Raw genomic sequence first — 17,705 nt, forward strand, 5'->3', positions numbered from 1 at the left:
TTGCCCTCTTTCACCCACTTTCCTCTGTCTATCCCTGAGGGCTCGGCTTGGATTCCCACCTCCTCACAAGGTCTTCCTGAATGCTCAATTAGTTTTGCCTGTATCTCCCTGCAGCACCATTTTACAGTCTCTCCCTGCATTCATAGATACCCTGACTGCAAGTTCCCCCCCTGCCCCATTTGATTGTGTGCTCCCTGAAGGCAGGGACCATCCACCTGGCCTGCAGCCCCAGTGCCCAGCACAGTACCTGGAACAAAAAAAGGTCAAACAGAATTACAAATTACTGTTGCTGAAACCTGGTTCATCATCTATCCCATGGCCCCAGCCAGAAATTCTGAGTCATCCTAAATACCTTCTGCTCCTTCAAAGCCTTCACCCAATCCATGTGGAACCATCTTTTCTAGCTCCTAACATGTATCTCCTAAATATTCACATTTCTTTCCCTCCCTACCTTCCCCCCAAGCTATGCCATCATCTCTGTGGACCACTGTCACAGCCCACTAACTGGTATCTCTGGCGTTTCCTCCAACATAGTCTTCATACAGAAAAAGAAAAAAAAAAAAAGAGCAAATCCTTGGGACTTCCCTGGTGGCCCAGTGGTTAAGACTCTGCCTTGTCAATGCAGGGGGCCAGGGTTCAATCCCTGGTCAGGGAACTAGATCCTACATGCTGCAACTAAAGATCCCGAATGCTGCAGCTAAGACGCAGTGCAGCCGAAAAAAAAAAAAAAAGAAACAAGCCCAAAGGAAGTCTTTCCCTCCGGCTGAGATGTCTTCAAGGCTTCTCCTTGCACTGAGAATAAAGAAGTTTTACTCTGTTCCACGGCCCTCCCTTGCGGACCAGCCTGCTCCCATCGCCTTCCAGCCATCTGTGTCCTAGCCTTCCAGCATGCCCTGCTCCTTTCATTCACAACTTTGCATATGTTGCTGTCTCCTCCTGGGACATTCTCTTGCTCCCTCTTCCTTGCTAATCCTGCTCATCCTCCAGGGAAGCAGATGTGACCAGGCCACTGCACAGGCTCTCTTTGTCCCTGACTTTTTCTTTCCTATCCCTTATCACAGATAATTACTTGCATTCTTTTCCATTAATGTTTCCCCTTCTAGATTGAAGTGTTCAAAGGGCAGGACCATGTCCATTTTGTAAATCATTGTACCTAAAACAGTACCTGACTCAGGGAAATCTCTGACTTGTCCAATCAATGAATAAATGAGAGGCTTTTCTGTGCCAAGCTCTGTTCTATTTGCAAAATGTAATATTCCTAGGTTATATGAGAAAACCAAAGTCTTAGAAACTTAATTTTCGGCCTGTTTTCCTATTTCCATGGTGACAGGCAGTGCCTCCTGTGTATACACACACTGACCTTGAAGCCAAGCTTTATTAGCGTCTGGAAGTAGGATTATCAAACCCTGCCTGAGACTATCTGGAGAAAGGGCTTTCTTCCCTCCCACTGATTCTTGCCTTTGCACACAATTCTAATCTCATAATCCACCTATGATTTTTTTTTACTTCCCAGATTGTCTCCTGATGCACCGTCACAGCAGGCCCCAGTTGAGGCCATGCTCCTGGTGTAGGGCCTTGTTCAGAAATCAGGGGCCTGTGGACCCTGTGCTTGAAACCCCTGCTTCCACAGCTTGGAAAAGCTCTGAGAAAGAAACTCTTGTTCAGTAAAGAGCAGCCTGCTGGAGGAGAAAGTACACTGACTGGACTTGAGGCCAGAGGAGCTGGGTTCAAAGGCTGACTCAAGTCCATCCTAGCCGTGAATGTAGTCATGGACATCCAGGCTGCCAGTTTCAGTTTCTTTAATCTATAAAATGGGAGACTTCTCCCTTCATCTATGGGAACCCTCATGGCATGACCCCTGGAATACAGGAGATATCTCACAAACATTAGTTCCAAAAAGGAACTTGGTGATCTGGTCCAATGTCTTATTCTACAGACGGGAAACCAGGCCCAGAGTAGGCAAGCAACTCTCCACAGCCACACAGCTAAGAAATAGTGGGTCTAGGACTTAACAGAGGCCTCTCAAAATTCACTGGGTGGGAAAAAAAAAAGAAAAAAAAATTCACTGGGTGGGTGGAAGGGATGGAGCAAGCTCACGTGAAGGAAGTAAGGATTGGCAGGAGAGACTGAGAGGGGCCAGGCTGTCTGTCCTCATGGGCCCTGCAGGAAGAGGAGGGGGGACAGTGGGCCAAGTGATTTCACAGCTTTGTCTCCTTCTGTCTGTCTCCAAGGGCCCTGTACAGATGTGCACGTTTCCCAGACACAGAGCCCAACACATTATAAGAGATGCAGCTACTCGAGGGAGAGTGTCAAGGAAACTGCCTTTGAAAAGCTTGTTATTCTTATAAAGAATTGCGGGAGACAAGGCTTTCTCAAAACAAGAACTCTTGCCCCGCCCCTGTCTCCCATGAGGCTCCACGGCCTCTATTTTAGCAATTATCATGGTGTTTGGTAATTACCTGCTTCTCCCCCCCAGCTCATAGGCTGTGTTTTATTCATCTCTGCATCATGAGTATCTAGTGTCTGACTCCTAGCACCTGGCAGATATTTGTGGGAGTAATGGATAGCTGGCGTAGAGCTGTTTCTCTTTATTCTATCGATATTTGATGTTTTTTCTCTTTTATCCATACATTGGACCAAGTCTGCCGAGCCCGTGCTCTGGGTTAGGCCATGTGCCGGGGGACACAGGCGGGCGTGAGGGAGGCGGGAGCCCCGCTGTGGGGACCGCACCACAAACCCTGTAAAGCTCCCAGTGTACCAGGACCACCAGCCTTGGCCCCAAGCCCTCATCTGCCCATGTCTCTCCAACCAGAGAGGCCTAAGTTCCTGCAGTGCAAAGACATCACTGCCTTGGGCAAGTCCTCCCTCTCTGGTCCCAGAAAGCACAACTCCGCAGAAGCGATTCGAAGGTGCCCAGGCTGGAAGGACAGATCTGAGGGTCATGGGGTCTCCTGAACTTGTGCTGCTGTCTTCCCACCAGCCGGCCCCAGCCACTGCCTGAGCTGCTCAGGTCTGGGGGGTAGCGCACACACCTGCATGAGGCAGCCCACCCTCTGTGGCCAGGACCCTGAGCAGAAGCCTGGATTTCTGTCAGCTCCACTCCCTCCCATCCCTGCCCTGCTCCGGATCCTGTACTCTGGGGTCACCCTTCCAGAGAATGCCCTGTTGGCTGACCCAGGACTGATATGTGAGGATAGTTGAAAGGACAGCAATCGTGTCCATACCCCTGACTTCTCCGGGCAACATGTGCCCCACCACAGCTCGGAGCCCTCACTGTTCCGCCTGCTCGCCTCACTACACATCTCGGTTGGCTCCCTTCCTTTGGAAAGTGTGACCCCAGAACTGAAAGGGATGTCCCCACTGGGTCTCCAAGCAGCACACCCCTCCTCTGCCCCAGCACCTATACCTCCATGGATACAGCCCCTGCTGCTGTCTTTCAGGCACAGCAATGCTGCCGCCCAGCACCATCCTCCTCAGCAACTAATGGTTCAGTTTCAGGGTCACTTCCTGAGTGAAATCACCCTGACCCTCTACCATCAAGGGTCAAATACCCCTTCTCCTGTGTCCCCACATCCGCGCTCTGTTCCCACGCCCTCACCTGGACACAGCAGCCCCCATCAGGTCAGCTGTCAACAGTTTTGAAGCTGCCTCTCCAGACGGGGGCTCGGTAGGGCAGAGACCACATCTGCTTCGTTCTCTTTCCTCTCTCTTTCCCTCCTTCCCTCGCTCCTTCCCCATCCCCTCTCCTCCCCTCCTTGTTACTCCCTCCATCCTTCCAGAAGGCTTCCCTGGCAGTTTAGTAGTAAAGAATCTGCCTGCAATGCAGGAGACCCAGGTTCGATCCCGGGTTGGGAAGATCCCCTGGAGAAGGGAATGGCAATCCACTCCAGTATTCTTGCCTGGAGAGTTCCATAGACAGAGGAGCCTGGTAGGCCACAGTCCATGGGGTTGCAAACAGTCGGACACGACTGAGCGACTAAACAATCCTTCCACAACATTTAGCTAGAGTGCCGTAGCATCGGGCTAGCACCATAGGAGGACTCCTCCCCAAATGGGAAGATTAAAAAAAAAAAAAAAATCACACAGGATAAAATTCTAGCAACTGTATTTACATGATACACACATGCTTTCCTATTTCTAACTGCCTTAGCACCTTTTTTGTTCTCCTAAACTGCAACCTCTCTTAATGGTTTTCTAAGAGGACTTCATATTCAAGGTGGCACATTGTATTCTCACAGCAGCCCGTCACCCAGGCAGATGGGATTCACTTGTGTCCCTGTTTTCCAAAGGCAGAAGCAGGGCTCCAGAAAGTCACATAATGAGCCTGTTAATGCCAAGACCTTAACTGAGGATGACAGACTTGCAGTCAAGCTCTTTCCTTTCTGCAACAAAATCCCTTAGGGATGTGACTTCAACCACAGAGATCCCAAATTTGTCTGCAGATGTCTGAACTAGGTCTGGCTTGACATAACTCCAATTGGCTCTGTATGGTCCAGAAGGCTAGAGTCACTGACCTCTACAGGTCCCCAGCTCTGAGCTCCCAACTGCATCTCCTGAGAGTTGCCCCTGTGGGACTCCAACACCCAGCTCCCCTTTGCCTCGGCCCTTCCTGCATCTACTGCACAAGGACCTCCTTGATTTACCTCCAGGTGTTCAGCAGACCCTGGCAAAGAAGCTAGTCTCAGAAAGCTGGTGCATCCTGGTCTAAGAATGCCCATCTGCACCCACACCTGTAAGCCCTACCTGTATGGCTGCCAGTCAGTGGATCAGCCTGGGGCTACACAGAGTCCATCTATTTGTGACTTATCAGCACAGGAAGAGCAACTAGGACCATGGCTAGAGAAAAGGCTGCCACCACAAGGCTTAATTCTGGGCGGGAGGTGAGGGGGTGGAGGGGTGGGTAGTGGGTAGTAACTGTCTGGGCAAAGTCAGCATCTGTGACCCTCATCTGACTCATTTTCCAAAGATGATTTGAGTCCTTAGGGTCACTGAAGGCTTTGGAGCAAGGAAGGGACAGGATGAGGTTGCTCTTGCAGGAATTCTTTACAGTAGGAATCCTAGAGATGGTCCCAAGTGCTGGACAAGGAATGGGTTTCAGTCACCCAAACCTGGTTCCAAATCCTGGCTCACCACGTACAAGTTGTGTGACTTTGTTATCTAATCACTGAGTCTCAGTTTGTTTTTTTTTAATCTGTAAATGGGGATGGTGCCTACAGCAGACTCTGTAGCCCTATTGTGAGGATTAAATGGGAACAAGTGTGTAAGGTCAAACACATGCTCCTTCCCTTCCCCTAGGCTGTGCCACCTCTGCCTTTTACAAAGTGGCACTAGACAGCTGGAGCAGACTCCTAGTTTGGATTTTTCTCCACCACTCCCAGGTCCCCTGATGGCTTCCCTGATGGCTCTGATAGTAAAGAATCCACCTGCAAAGCAGGAGACTTGGGTTCGATCCCTGGGTTAGGAAGATCTCCTGGAGAAGGAAATGGCAATCTACTCCAGTATTCTTGCCTGGAGAATTCCATGGACAGAGAGCCTATCGGGCTACAGTCCATGGGATCACAAAGAGTTGGACATGGCTGAGTGACTAACACCAACTAACACTAACCGAGTCCCCTGTAGACAGATATATCCCTGTTTCTTTTTAAATTTCCTTTCTTTCTTCCTCCCTCCCTCCCTTCCTTCCCTCCTTCTTTTCTTTCCTTCTTTTTCTCTCTCTTTTTTAACTTTATTTTTGGCCACTCTGTGTGTGGCATCTGGGTTCTTATTTCCCTGACCAGGGATCAAACCCGTGACCCCTGCAGTGGAAGTTTGGCGTCTTAACCACTGGACCTCCAGGTAAGTCCCTGCTTTTTCCTTTTTACTGTTAAATACCTTTTCTAGATATAACCTGCTAAGAACTAACTAAATTCCAAGTTGTATAGTAGATATTTTAAAAGCTTCCTTGGTTGTCTTAACACCAGGAAGGCTAAGTCAAGAGCATAGTTGACTGTCTTAATGAGCTATCATGAATCTGATAATCCTGCTAAAGACCCTTTTAAAAATGTGAAGTGCTGGACTAAGGCAGCCAGACAGTAATGGCTCAGTTCTTGTCTAGCTGGGAACGTGCAAATCTATCTTTGTCCTTCTCCCCATCCCATCTAAAGCAAAGGAGAGGCTCTTGAGCCATTGATCAAAAATTGGTTTGGTGTGTCCAGAGTGAATCAGTGAAAATGACCATGTAATTGCAGAAATGGAGTCTGTACCAGATTGATTGATAGGGTGCTCAGGGAGGACGGGCTGGGGCAGGGCTGGGGAGGGGAGAGGGCAGCAAGAGCCAGTGCTGGAGGGGCTTTATCTCAAGCAGTTGCATGGCAGAGAGAGCGGATTTGCCGTGTGTAGCTCCAGCTACCACCAGTCTGTTGGGGTGAAAGGTGGTAAGTAATGGAGAGTGGTGGTCAGCAAGTTACCCCAAAAATCAACTATGACAAGGGTGTTCCAGAGGCCTTCTGGAAGTTCACAGGGCCTTCGCATGCAACCCCATGAGGCCCTCTCATAATAGTCCCCTGAATCACAAACAGGATTTTCTGTTACCACCAGCTATCCCACACTGGAACCAAACAGATTTGGATCACACTATATCCCTTGCTGGCCAAACTCCTACTTTTGGAATCTTGGGAGTCACATAGATGGATACCTGAAAGCTTGTTATCCTCTTTGAGGCTGAAAGAAAGTAAGAAACTCAGCTAAGGTCACACAGCTAGTAACTGATAGAGCTTGGATTTAGAACCAGGACTGTTGGTGTTTGGAGAAGGAAATGGCAACCCACCCCAGTATTCCATGGACGGAGGAGCCTGGCAGGCTGTAGTCCATGGGGTCGCAAAGAGTTGGACATGGCTGAAGCGACTGAGCACTGTCGGCTCTAATTCCCAGCCCTTATGTCTAGGACATGCCCCTCGAGGGATGCCTCTGCCGTCTCAGAATTAGGAGCTCTGCAAGGGATGGGCTCAGCCAGCCTCTTAAGATTACCCTGTAGCCTTAAGTCTATGTTTATAAAGTCAGGACTGTTTAGGAAAAGCATCCATATAAAGCACAGAGGGGGCTGGCCTGGAGGCTGGCCTTTTTAAAACCAGCCATTGATGCCTCTGGGCTCTCCTGTTGCCATGACCTTTCTCAAAACCACCCCCGTCATGTAAGCAGAGCCAGTAACTGGGCAGAATAAAGCCTTGTGGAGGCATTGTGGTGGGTATGGAGGCAGATGGTGAATATCATCATTCATTCATTTGCTCACTCTTCATTCAACAAGCACTTTAGAAGACATCATCTGCAGGAGACAATGGGCCGGAAACTAGGACTACAAAGATGAGCAGAAGAACTGAGTCCTTGCCCTGCGGGAGCACACTCTCGTGGGGGAACACATACACAGATGAGCAGACACAGTACATGTGCTAAGTTCCATGATGAAGAACACACAGGGAGCATCTTACCCAGCCTGGGAGGTGCGGGAAAGCCTTCCTGGAGCTGTCCCCTGAGCGGAGTCTTGAAGGATGAGTTAGCTGGGTGGAGAAGCAGGAGAAGGGCAATCTGGGCAGGTGGGGCGGCGTGGGTAAAGCATGGAGGTGAGAAGCAGCATGGTGCGCTGAGCAGACACAAGCTTCTGCAGGCCGAGAGGAGCCCACAGACGGTTTAAAGCAGGATGTGACATGGTCAGAATTGCATGTCCTATAGATCCTTCTGGCAGCTTAAACCAGTACCAGTGACAGCAATTTGTGTATCTCAGTATCTGAAGCTCTCTGGGCCCCAGATAAGATGTCTGGATTGAGATAGATATAGACAATACCAAATAAACCAGCGACTGAGGGCCACTTATATGAGGACAAGGGACAGAGAGTTAAGCTCCGTTCCACTGTTTGAAATAAAAAGCATGAGGTGATGGTCTCTGAGCAAAGCCCTCCAATGTCAGGTTTGGACACCAGTTTTATCTTGGTATCTCTAGTACCAAGTGTATTTTTTACGAATGAAAACTGTTGGAACATTCTGTATTCAATAACCATGCATTTTAGTCACCCGGTCAGTTATTTTAGCACCCTAAGGAGAATACCTATATATTTAGCAGAGACAATTGGTCAATTCATTCAGGATGTTTGAGCCAGTTGTGTGTGAAGACCTGACCCAACTCTTACTTCCCCTCATTTGTATCTAGTTCCCAAGTTTTAAAGGGGATCCTAGGTGAGCCTGCAGATGCCAGAACAGACAGGGCCCCTTGAGGGAGGGAGGGTATAGCTTAGTTAGGAATCCAACTTATCTGAAGCCTGTCTCCCTTCAGGGTGCCCGCCCCACCTTGGGTGAAGGGGAGAAGCAGTCCAGGCTGTGACGCAGGCAGACACCCTTCCCTCTGAGCTGCCTTGTCCTGTCTGTCACCTGGTGTAAATACCTGCTCCACTACATCCGGAAGGGTCAGTGGGACCACACGGAAAGGAATGCTTTGCAAGCAATCAGTAAATATAAATTCTTAGAATGTTACTGTTAAGGTTTGTGGACTCAAGGTAATTCAGTAGCTGGAGTTTTATGAAAGAGTTCCAGTGCTCGCTTCGGCAGCACATATACTAAAATATAAAAGAGTTCCTCTTAATCAGTGTTTGCCTCCATCCACTTCATATATTGTCAGAGATTATCAGAAAGATGAAGAGATGAAGAAAACAGACCTCTCCAGTGCTGTACAGGGAAGGTGGAGGGGCCTGAAATGAGCCCTACGTTGTGTCCACTTTGGGTTCCCTAGAGCCATCAAGTCATTTCATCCTCACTCCTCCCCCCTAAGGTGGGTATTAGTGTCCCCATTTTCAGAGGAGGACACCAAAGCTCAGAGAGTTTAGTGAATGTCACAGACTTGCCTAGCTGGCACCGACTTCCATCCATGAATCTGGTAAAGGCCTAAGGGCACTGCCACTGTTAACCTGTATTCACATGCTGAGGAAGAAAATACTTGATGATGGCAGTTCTGTTATTAGAGCTATTCTGGGATGGTCTAGTGTCGTGAGGATTGATGCATTAATGGCAGTGGGATGGAGAGCTTTGGATCACATGCCCGGTTCTGCATGAGGGGAGGCTGAGGAGGGTTGGTTCCATGCCTTTGAAACTGCTGCCTCTCCTATCTCAGCTTGGCTGTCACCACCATCAAGCCTGCCGCTATTCCTGCCCTGTTGTCCTCAGCTGGGGCTGCGGAAGGGTCTCCCCTTAACTGTAGATAGTCCATGGCCCATGTCCTGAAAGAAACTTTCTATATCTGAGGTCCTGAAAATGTAAACCGCCTTAAGGCATTTTAGCAGGGAGAGAGCTTTGAAACCACCATGACACACGGAGGGGGTTCACAGCCTTTGTGAAAGCAGACTGGACAGTCCCTGTGAGTCCACAGGAGGCAGGCTGTGCATTATTAAACCATAGTGGGAAAAAAATGAGGGAAGAACTTCACTAAGAACACACAAACTCTAAGGAAGGATTAAACTACACTTACAGCTAATGTATTCATAGCATTGGGGACCTATTTCAAAATAAGAGGCTGGTTTTAACTTTGTTTTCTATTTCAGAGAGGTGGTGATAGTAATGGGTGAGGACTTGCCTCTTGGGCTTGGGCAGCATCAGAGAGCATGGAGGAAGCGAGGCCGAGGCTCTGGGCGAGCCTGACCACTGGGTGGTTCCCAGCTTCCTGCTTCTTCACTGCTCATCCTTGCTCTTTTCTCTGATTCCAAGTGCGTCTCACCTTCTCCTGGGTTAATCTCAGTGCGTCTTCTTCTCTCTCTGCCTCTGTTTCTACCTCTTCTGCCTTTTCACCTCTCTCAAGCACTAGTTTTGATCAAAAAATTCTTAACTGATCAAAAGAGAGTTAAATAGCATCCTGCTATGTGTGTTTTATTTTGAACAGTATTTTGCATTTCTGCCTCATACAAAAGCAGGCAGGTGGGTGGAATGTTTTCTGTTCATCTGGAAAACAAATATATAATATTTTTTTTTCCCCCATATACGTGACCCTTGATTATTCCGACCACAGCTCCTTCCCAAAGTCCAGATTTTGAGAACCAGCAACAGAATGAGTCCCAGCCTAGAGCTCTGAGCCTAGAGCAACAGAGGACTTGTGGCTGGTGCCCGGTGTGAGAGTGAGGGTGAGCAGCGTAATGGTAGGAGCATGCACAGGTGGGGTACTAGCTGGGGGTGTGGATGGAGACCCTGGTTAGTGACCCCAACCCCCCACCATGGCATCAGGATGTACACACTGCCCTGACCCTCCCCGAATGAACCACTCCCCGGGACTGAGCTCATCTGGTGTGGGGCCCCCACACCTCTGCTTCTGGCCAGCCCTGGCTCTATTCACTCGGTCACCACCTCCCCATCCACTGACACACGGAATCTGCTAGAACAGATTCCTCCTTCGTGTCTGACTGTGATTGGAGGTGGGGGGTCTGAGCCATCCTGGTTCTCTGCTCGGGGCACAGTGCCCAGCACATGATAGGTATTCAATCAACATGCACTGGAAAAAGGAAGTGGGATCCCGAAGTACAGAATCTTTCATCTCCCGTTTCAGCAGAAGGATATCAAGGTGGGCACCACTGGCCCTGGCTCTGGGGTGCCCATACTTCTGCTTTCCCATCTGTAGGCCAGTCCCTGCATGCCCCACACACCCACATCCCACCCTCTTTCCAAGGTCCCTCCACTCATCATGAAGCTTTCTGATTCTCCATTCCCAATGGGAAGAATCCTGACCTCCATCTGAGCTCCCCACTACCTGGTCTGTTGTTACATTATTTGGACCCTCTTATGGCAGTTTCCACACTCCCGAGTTAGGTACATGCCAAGACTGTCACCCCATAACCCACACAGTGAGCTAGCCCCCAGGGGGTGGAGCCTCCACAATGACCAGATTAAATGAGTAAGGGAAGGCATCTCTGCCATCCCTTGGGAGGAGAAAAACCAAAACAGACAGTCCTGTGGGTTGACAGGAAGAGGATGGGGGTCAGGGGCCAGCCTCCCAGCCTGGCAAGGCAGTGCTGGCCGCTCACCCCCAGCAACAGGGGATCAAATTGTTACACTACCTTGTTGGCCACTGGGTCTCCTGGTCCATCGTCGCCTTTCCCAACACTTAGCTCTGACTGCTTGCAATTAGTATCTGAGAGGCAAGTATCTAAAAGAGTCAAGCTGTGTTATGGAGGACCCCCAGAGAAACTGCAGGGCACAGCTCCTCTCGGGGAGAGCAGCTCAAATGGCAAAAGGTGGTTCCTTCACCTACTCAGCTGGGCCTTACCAAGGAAATAAGATCAAGAAAGTGGTGTTCGTCTTTAGCATTTATTTATAATTGGAAAAACTGTTTGTTTGTTTGTTTCTGAGCAAGCACAGACCACAAGCACGGCACAATCAATTGGCTATACATGAATATTTTTGTCATTTTCTTACTAACAGCAGGAATGAAATAGCACCAAGAAAGGTGTGCGCTACACATACATAGACAATCTGTGGTACGCAACAAAATCCAGGCCACAAAATCATAATTAGACGCTTCCGGTCTGCCTTGAGAGCAAAGGCATCATGGGAGCACCGGCAGAAAAGGAACAGCATTAAGGACCCGATGCACAGCTGCAGGGATCGGGTTTGCGGGCGAGTGAAGCAGATGGTAGGGAGGCTCCAGTCCTCGCTCTTTCGTCAGGGGGGTTCAGGGAACCACAGGGAAGTGTACAAAAACAGGCCGAACAGGTGTTTGAAGCTTGGCCGCCTTCAGAAAGGCAAGGCCGAAACACTGCTTGTGAGGCTGAAATCAGTTTCAGTCAGCATGTTTGGGATGCAGAACAAGACTGACTGAGTTTTATTTGTAAACAGCAGAAATCAAGGAGGTTTCTTGCTAGTGAAGTGACACATTCAAGAGTCAAAGTGAACTACCAATGGATTTTCTCAGTGGGAGGCGCTAAAAAGATGGGGAGACTAAAGACGTGAAGAGACACCCTACAGGTCATGGAAAGCCTCAGGTGGGGCAGGGAGGAAGCTCGGTGCCTGGGGCTGCAAGGGGGCAGGAAACACTACAGTTTGGACAACACAAGCTTGGGTCAGACACAGAGATAAGTCCTATGCACCCTGGTGGTGCTGTGGTGGAGCCAGATTTATACACACTACCCATTATGGCTGGCCCCCTGTCAGGCACACTGGCCTTCAACAATCGAATGTTGAGGGAATGGTCCCTTGTGTGATGTAAAGTTTTGTTTACTTGATCCGCAAAGAAAACCAGATAACTATTCTATGGAGAAATTCAAACTGTGGCTAACATCAACACGTTTGATGAATACCAGATATCTCAAGAGAACAAATGTACGTGGCGAATTTCCTGGACAAAGTTAAGGTCATGTTGATGGAGCTCTCTGACATTGTTTAGACCAGCTAGCAAATACCTGAATCAGTACTCAGATCTCCTCTAGCCCCTTCCATCGAGGCATCCAAATCTGTGATTCACAAACACTGACACTCACTCACATCTTCTACCTTCCTCAGTACTTCATCCTCACAGTTCCTTCTCTGGAAGTTCTCTGGAACTTCCATGGAACTGCCTTTTGGAAGATGGCAGAAAGGCCTGCCTGGCCCAGTGCTTTGTTTCTGTAGGTCCTGTCCTCTTAGGAAATAGGGCCTGCATAGTGAAGGCTCAATTAATTTACAAGAGACATATTGATAAGCCTGAAGGGGACAAATAAAATGGTGTAAATGGGGATTTTGCTGCTTGAACAGTCAGAATATGAGAGAGCTTGTGGAGGCTCTATTTCCTCCAACCTGAAGGACCTAAACGGACTTCTGAGGTAGGGAACTGTGAGGACTTCACTCTTCACCACTTTCAGGACAAAAGAAAAGTACTCCTGAAGAGGCTGGTGTCACACAACAGCCCAGCAATTTCAGAATGCTGGCAACAGGAAGCACCCTGCATACATGAAAAATAAAGGGTACCGAGGAACGTACACGCCATGGGGTTTGCAAACGTAATTGTTCTGGCAGGTATATGGGGCCTTTCCACGACTCCCTGACTAATGCCCACAACACAACTCAAGCACAGCTGGGGTGGCAGTGCCAGCCCTGGCTGCTTTGGCCACACAGACACAAGACACACAATACAGGGAGAGCTGCTTTTCTTCAGGAATGAGGTAAAAAAAAAAAAAAAAGCTTGCTAATCACTGAGCAGGGAACGCTCCTCGTCTTAGGCTAAGTCACAGAAATCTCCCAGAACCTGAAGTTCAGCACGTTCCGTCCTCTCCAAGAAACAGAGCAAGAACAGTCCAGGCAGGGACCGCAATCATTGTCACAGTAGCCGCTATGTCTGCTTCCTGCTGTGTGTTCTTCAGAAGCAAGAAAGCCACATTCTAAATACACTGTCGTTACACCTTGAACTTCCTTCCTCCAGTCCCCCGTAACCAGTCACTTTGCAAAATCAGCAGCACTGGATAGGTTGGGGGTTAACAGGAAAACAGTCTCATTTCTGTCACCTTCCTATGATGTCTGGAGTGTACCTATGACACCTAACTATTTTGCCCTGGCCTCGTTTTGGTCATCAGTGGCACATCTCTTACTCAGCATACAGTTAGAAGCCCACTGATAGGAAACTAAACGTAGTCACCTGTTTCAAGCAAAAGAGTCTATGAAAAAATTAGTTAACAAACACAACTCATTTTATTGAGATTAAGGCCAAAAAACCTTTTTTTTTTTTTTTAAATATTTCCACAAATCTTGTCAATTGCTGAAGCCCAGGTCAAGCTTCTATAGCTTCTATAGCACATAACTCTGCGAATTTTGGAAAAGAACACCTTTACCTAAGTTCAAAATTGATCACCAGCGCAGACGCTGGGGAGGAACAGGAGGAGGATGCCCCATATTCATGTCGAAGCATCAGGACTGTTCCTCCAGTGTCCTCCTGCCTGCCTCACCAGGCGTGCCTGCCCCTGCTGGGAGGGAGGCACTGCCCTGCAAGTCAGCCGCTGACGGGTCCAGGGGCCCCGTGGCGTGGCCCTGGTCTAGATCTGGACAGGAGGCAACTTGCCTGGTCTCTGAAATAGGATCCCCCTGCTCAGAGAAACCAAAGAGCTCCTAGAACACTCAGGACCCAGGCAGACGGGAAGCCTCTAATCAATTTTGTGGCCTTTTTTGTTGATTAGTGAAAGGAAAAAAAAAAAAAAAAGGAAAAAGGAAAAAGAAGGGAAGAAGAAAGAGAAGTGCAGTGCATTACTCTTTAGCCTCAGCCAGCTTATTGTTCATCTCTGCGCTCTGCTCCTTGTCGGCGGCGGGTGGGGCGGTGCGCGCACCCTCCGCGCTCTTCTTCTTGGATGCCCGGCCTGACGCCCCCTGCTTGTCTTTGGCCTTCCTCGGGGGCTTATGGCTCACTGAGGTCTTTTTTGGTTTGGAACTCTGGAGACTAGGTTTCTCCACCTGCACGGAGAGACAGACAGACCGCAAACAGAAACACAGAGGGGGTGGGATTTGGAGGGAGAATTTAGAGAGAAGATATGATTAGTGAAAGGATAACCTTCATGAAAGCACAGGACTCTGAGAAGCATGGCATGTAAAGCCCCTTTGCTGACGCCTGGTCACCTGGCATCTCTCACCTGGAGCTCCTGGTCCCCCGTTCTAGCCGCCTTCTTGCTAGCCACTCTGGCTCCTGATGCCGGCTCTGGCCCCCAGGTCCCCCAGGCGCTGGACTGTATTTCTGGGCTGCTGCCCCTCCCGGTGGGGAGATTGTATCTCACTATCCTGCTCAACTCAGGCAGGCACAGGAGTGGCTGTAGTCAATGAAATGTGAGCCGAGGTGACGAGTCCCCCTCCAGACAGAAGGCCAGGAGTCGGCCCACGCTTCCCATTGTACTAGTTTCCTCTGCCACAGAGAGGCCGCTCCTCACCGGGAGTTTCAGCCTGAAAGGGTGTGGACGCGGAGAGCTGTAGCCCACCCACGGTGGACACATGGTAATAAGAAATCAACCTTTGTTGATGGAAGACATCAAGATTCTGGGTATCTTCCATTCACAGCAAAGAGTTGGACACAACTGAGTGACTTCACTTTCACTTTCACTTTCCATTCACAGCAGCAGCCAATCTTCCCTGTTTCTGAGCTCCTGTGGACAGACGTCCTCACTGAGAGGCCTGGGTGGGCAGTCTCGCCCAGCGAGGCCTTCAGCACTGCCCAGCGTCCCCTCCTCCTCCCTGGCTGGCTCCCCAGATGGTCTTCTCCAGAGCTGCTGTTCAAGCCCATTTCATTCTCCCCAAGCTTTCTCTGCTAGTTCTGCCCCCGCATTCCTAGAAGACGGCAGTGGCTTTTCTTTCTCAAGAATTCTGGGCCACTGGATATGGTCCCTCAATATGTTACCCTCCTCCCATCCATCTCTGGATTTCCTTTCCCCAATCTTCCCTCCTTCCTCCACTCAAGTCTTCTTTTGTCCAGAGCCAACCCTATATCTTGGTCCCACTTCACCTGTAGAAGGGGGACAGAGATGATGCTGGGCCTCACCAGCTGGGTCATCCACTCAGTGAGGTTCAGGGGCTCTCAGTCACTGTCAACCTATAAATAAGATCATCCTGGCTTGCCTAGGCCTGAGAGCTTTTATGGAATATGGAACCATTAATGTTATAACTGGAGTAGTCCAGGCAAACTGGGTTGGGTAATTCCCTTACCTGTAAACCAGTCCTGGATCAAAGAGGAAACTCCGCTGGACTGTAAGACTTTAGGGCAAAGCAGAGCAAAGGCTACATAGGTTCTCAGACTTTTTCTGCTATTATAGAAAGGACAGCTGATGTTTTCATGATTCCATGTGGCTTGATATCATAGAATAAGTTATGGCATGTGTGATTCCAGCCTCAACAGCAGAATATCCAACAGGATTTTCCCCCTCTCATGATTGCACATTGGTATACAAATAAAGCAAAGCATTGTTGGACGGCATCACTGACTCAATGGACATGAGTTTGAGCAAAACTCTGGGAGATGGTGATGGACAGGGAAACCTGGTGTGCTATAGACCATGGGGTCACAAAGGGTCAGACATGACTTAGTGACTGAACAACAACAATTGTCTTCATAGGAAAACACCTGAATCCACTGTTTCTTACTTAGAAATGAAGATCATTCACAAACTGTTCATCGTAGTAACAAATTACTTGGAACACTTCTTGCAGCTGATGTGACAGGTGTGTTCTGACAGACTAAGGATTGCTGCTGGATGGAGGGAAAGGATAAGAAAGAGCAGGTGATTTTCAGGGACTCGGGAGGTGAGAAACTGTCCAGTGATTGGAGCAGAGAATGGGGAAGGGGCTGGGTGGGAAAGAAGTCAGGCGAGGATGCCCCCACGTCTGGGCCAGTGCTTTAGGGGCAAAAGCAGTTATTTTAAGACAAGGGGGTTTAGGGCTCAGGTGAGATTTTCTACCATTTCTTTCTCAGTTTCTCAAAATCAGAAGCTAATTCTCTGGAAATCTAAAAGTTTTTAAACTGTTTTCATTCTAGGTAACGTGTGATCAGTTGCTCAGTTGTGTCCTACTCTTTACGACCCCATGGACGGTAGCCCAGCAGGTTCCTCTGTCCATGGGACTCTCCAGGCAAGGATACTGGAGTGGATTGCCATTTCCTACTCCAGGGGATCTTCCCAGCCCACGCATCAAACCCTTGTCTCTTGAATCTCCTGAATTGGCAGTCTCTGGAATTTACCACTGACCCACCTGGAAATCCCTGTTTTAGGTAATGTTCCTTTAGAAATTCCCTTTCGATTTAGCAAAGGTTGGGCTTCCCTTGTGGCTCAGCTGGTAAAGAATCCGCCTGCAATGTGGGAGACCTGGGTTTGATCCCTGGGTTGGGAAGATCCCCTGGAGAAGGGAACAGCTACCCACTTCAGTATTCTGGCCTGGAAATTCCACGGACTGTATAGTTCATGGGGTTGCAAAGAGTTGGATAGGACTGAGCAACTTTCACTTTCCCGGTAAGAAGCCATTCTATCTCTGTGTGCTAAGAAGGAAAGAAGGGACTTTAAGGAAGCTTTAAGGACCAGAGTTGGCAGTATCCCCGCCCCCATCTCTGCTACCATTAACCCCTCCATGCCAGACTGCTGGTGGGTCCCCAGATCTGTCTCACCTTTGGAGGTTCCTTGAAGGGTTCGCTATAGAGGCTGCGTATTCTTCTGCGATCAATGACCTTATTGTCAGCTGGGGTTGGCTTATTGGCCTCCCCTTTGAACTGGGCACTGTAGCTGGTCTCATGAGCCATCTTATCATCTGGGGGCTTGTACTGAGGCTTGGCTTTTATCGGTTTCACAGGCTTGATGTCCGTCCATGCTCTGAATTCATTCCTGCAAATCAAAGAAAAGCTAAGTGATTCGGTACATCCTCTACCTAGCAGCAGGGCCTTCTCTCAGAGCTGCAAGCACAGCAAGCTCTCTGTTAGTGCCTGTCGTTCTGACTGATGTGTGGCTGACGAGTGAACTCTCTCTCCTGCATAAATGTAAGCATTCCTTCTGGCCCAGTCGAGGTAGATTGTGGCAACAGCAGTAGTACCTCAGAGAGAGAGTGCAGGCTCCCAGCTCCCACTGCGTGACCATGGCCAAGCAGTCCTAATCTCTGGACCTCCTTTTCACAATATCTAAAATGAGGCTGAGAAAAAAAAAAGATCAAAAACTAAGATCATGGCATCCAGTCCCATCACTTCATGGCAAATAGATGGGGAAACAATGGAAACCGTGACA

At 49.1% G+C, this 17,705-nt stretch overlaps 1 protein-coding gene across 2 annotated transcripts in view; it reads right to left on the reverse strand.

The window, feature by feature from the left end:
* Nucleotides 1-17,705, reverse strand: part of MAP6 (microtubule associated protein 6) — an 80,067-nt gene that overhangs the window by 4,954 nt on the left and 57,408 nt on the right. Inside the window, exons 2-3 of one of the 2 annotated variants that reach the window (XM_043482475.1) lie at nucleotides 17,099-17,312; nucleotides 14,216-14,415 (exon numbers count right to left, since the gene is read on the reverse strand). In XM_043482475.1, the coding sequence (XP_043338410.1) occupies nucleotides 14,216-14,415; nucleotides 17,099-17,312 (414 nt within the window). Of the gene's footprint in view, nucleotides 1-11,296; nucleotides 14,416-17,098; nucleotides 17,313-17,705 lie in introns of those variants that run through there. The other variant, XM_043482474.1, reaches the window with a different exon arrangement.

Source organism: Cervus canadensis, chromosome 11, assembly GCF_019320065.1.
Source record: "Cervus canadensis isolate Bull #8, Minnesota chromosome 11, ASM1932006v1, whole genome shotgun sequence".
NCBI lineage: Eukaryota > Metazoa > Chordata > Mammalia > Artiodactyla > Cervidae > Cervus > Cervus canadensis.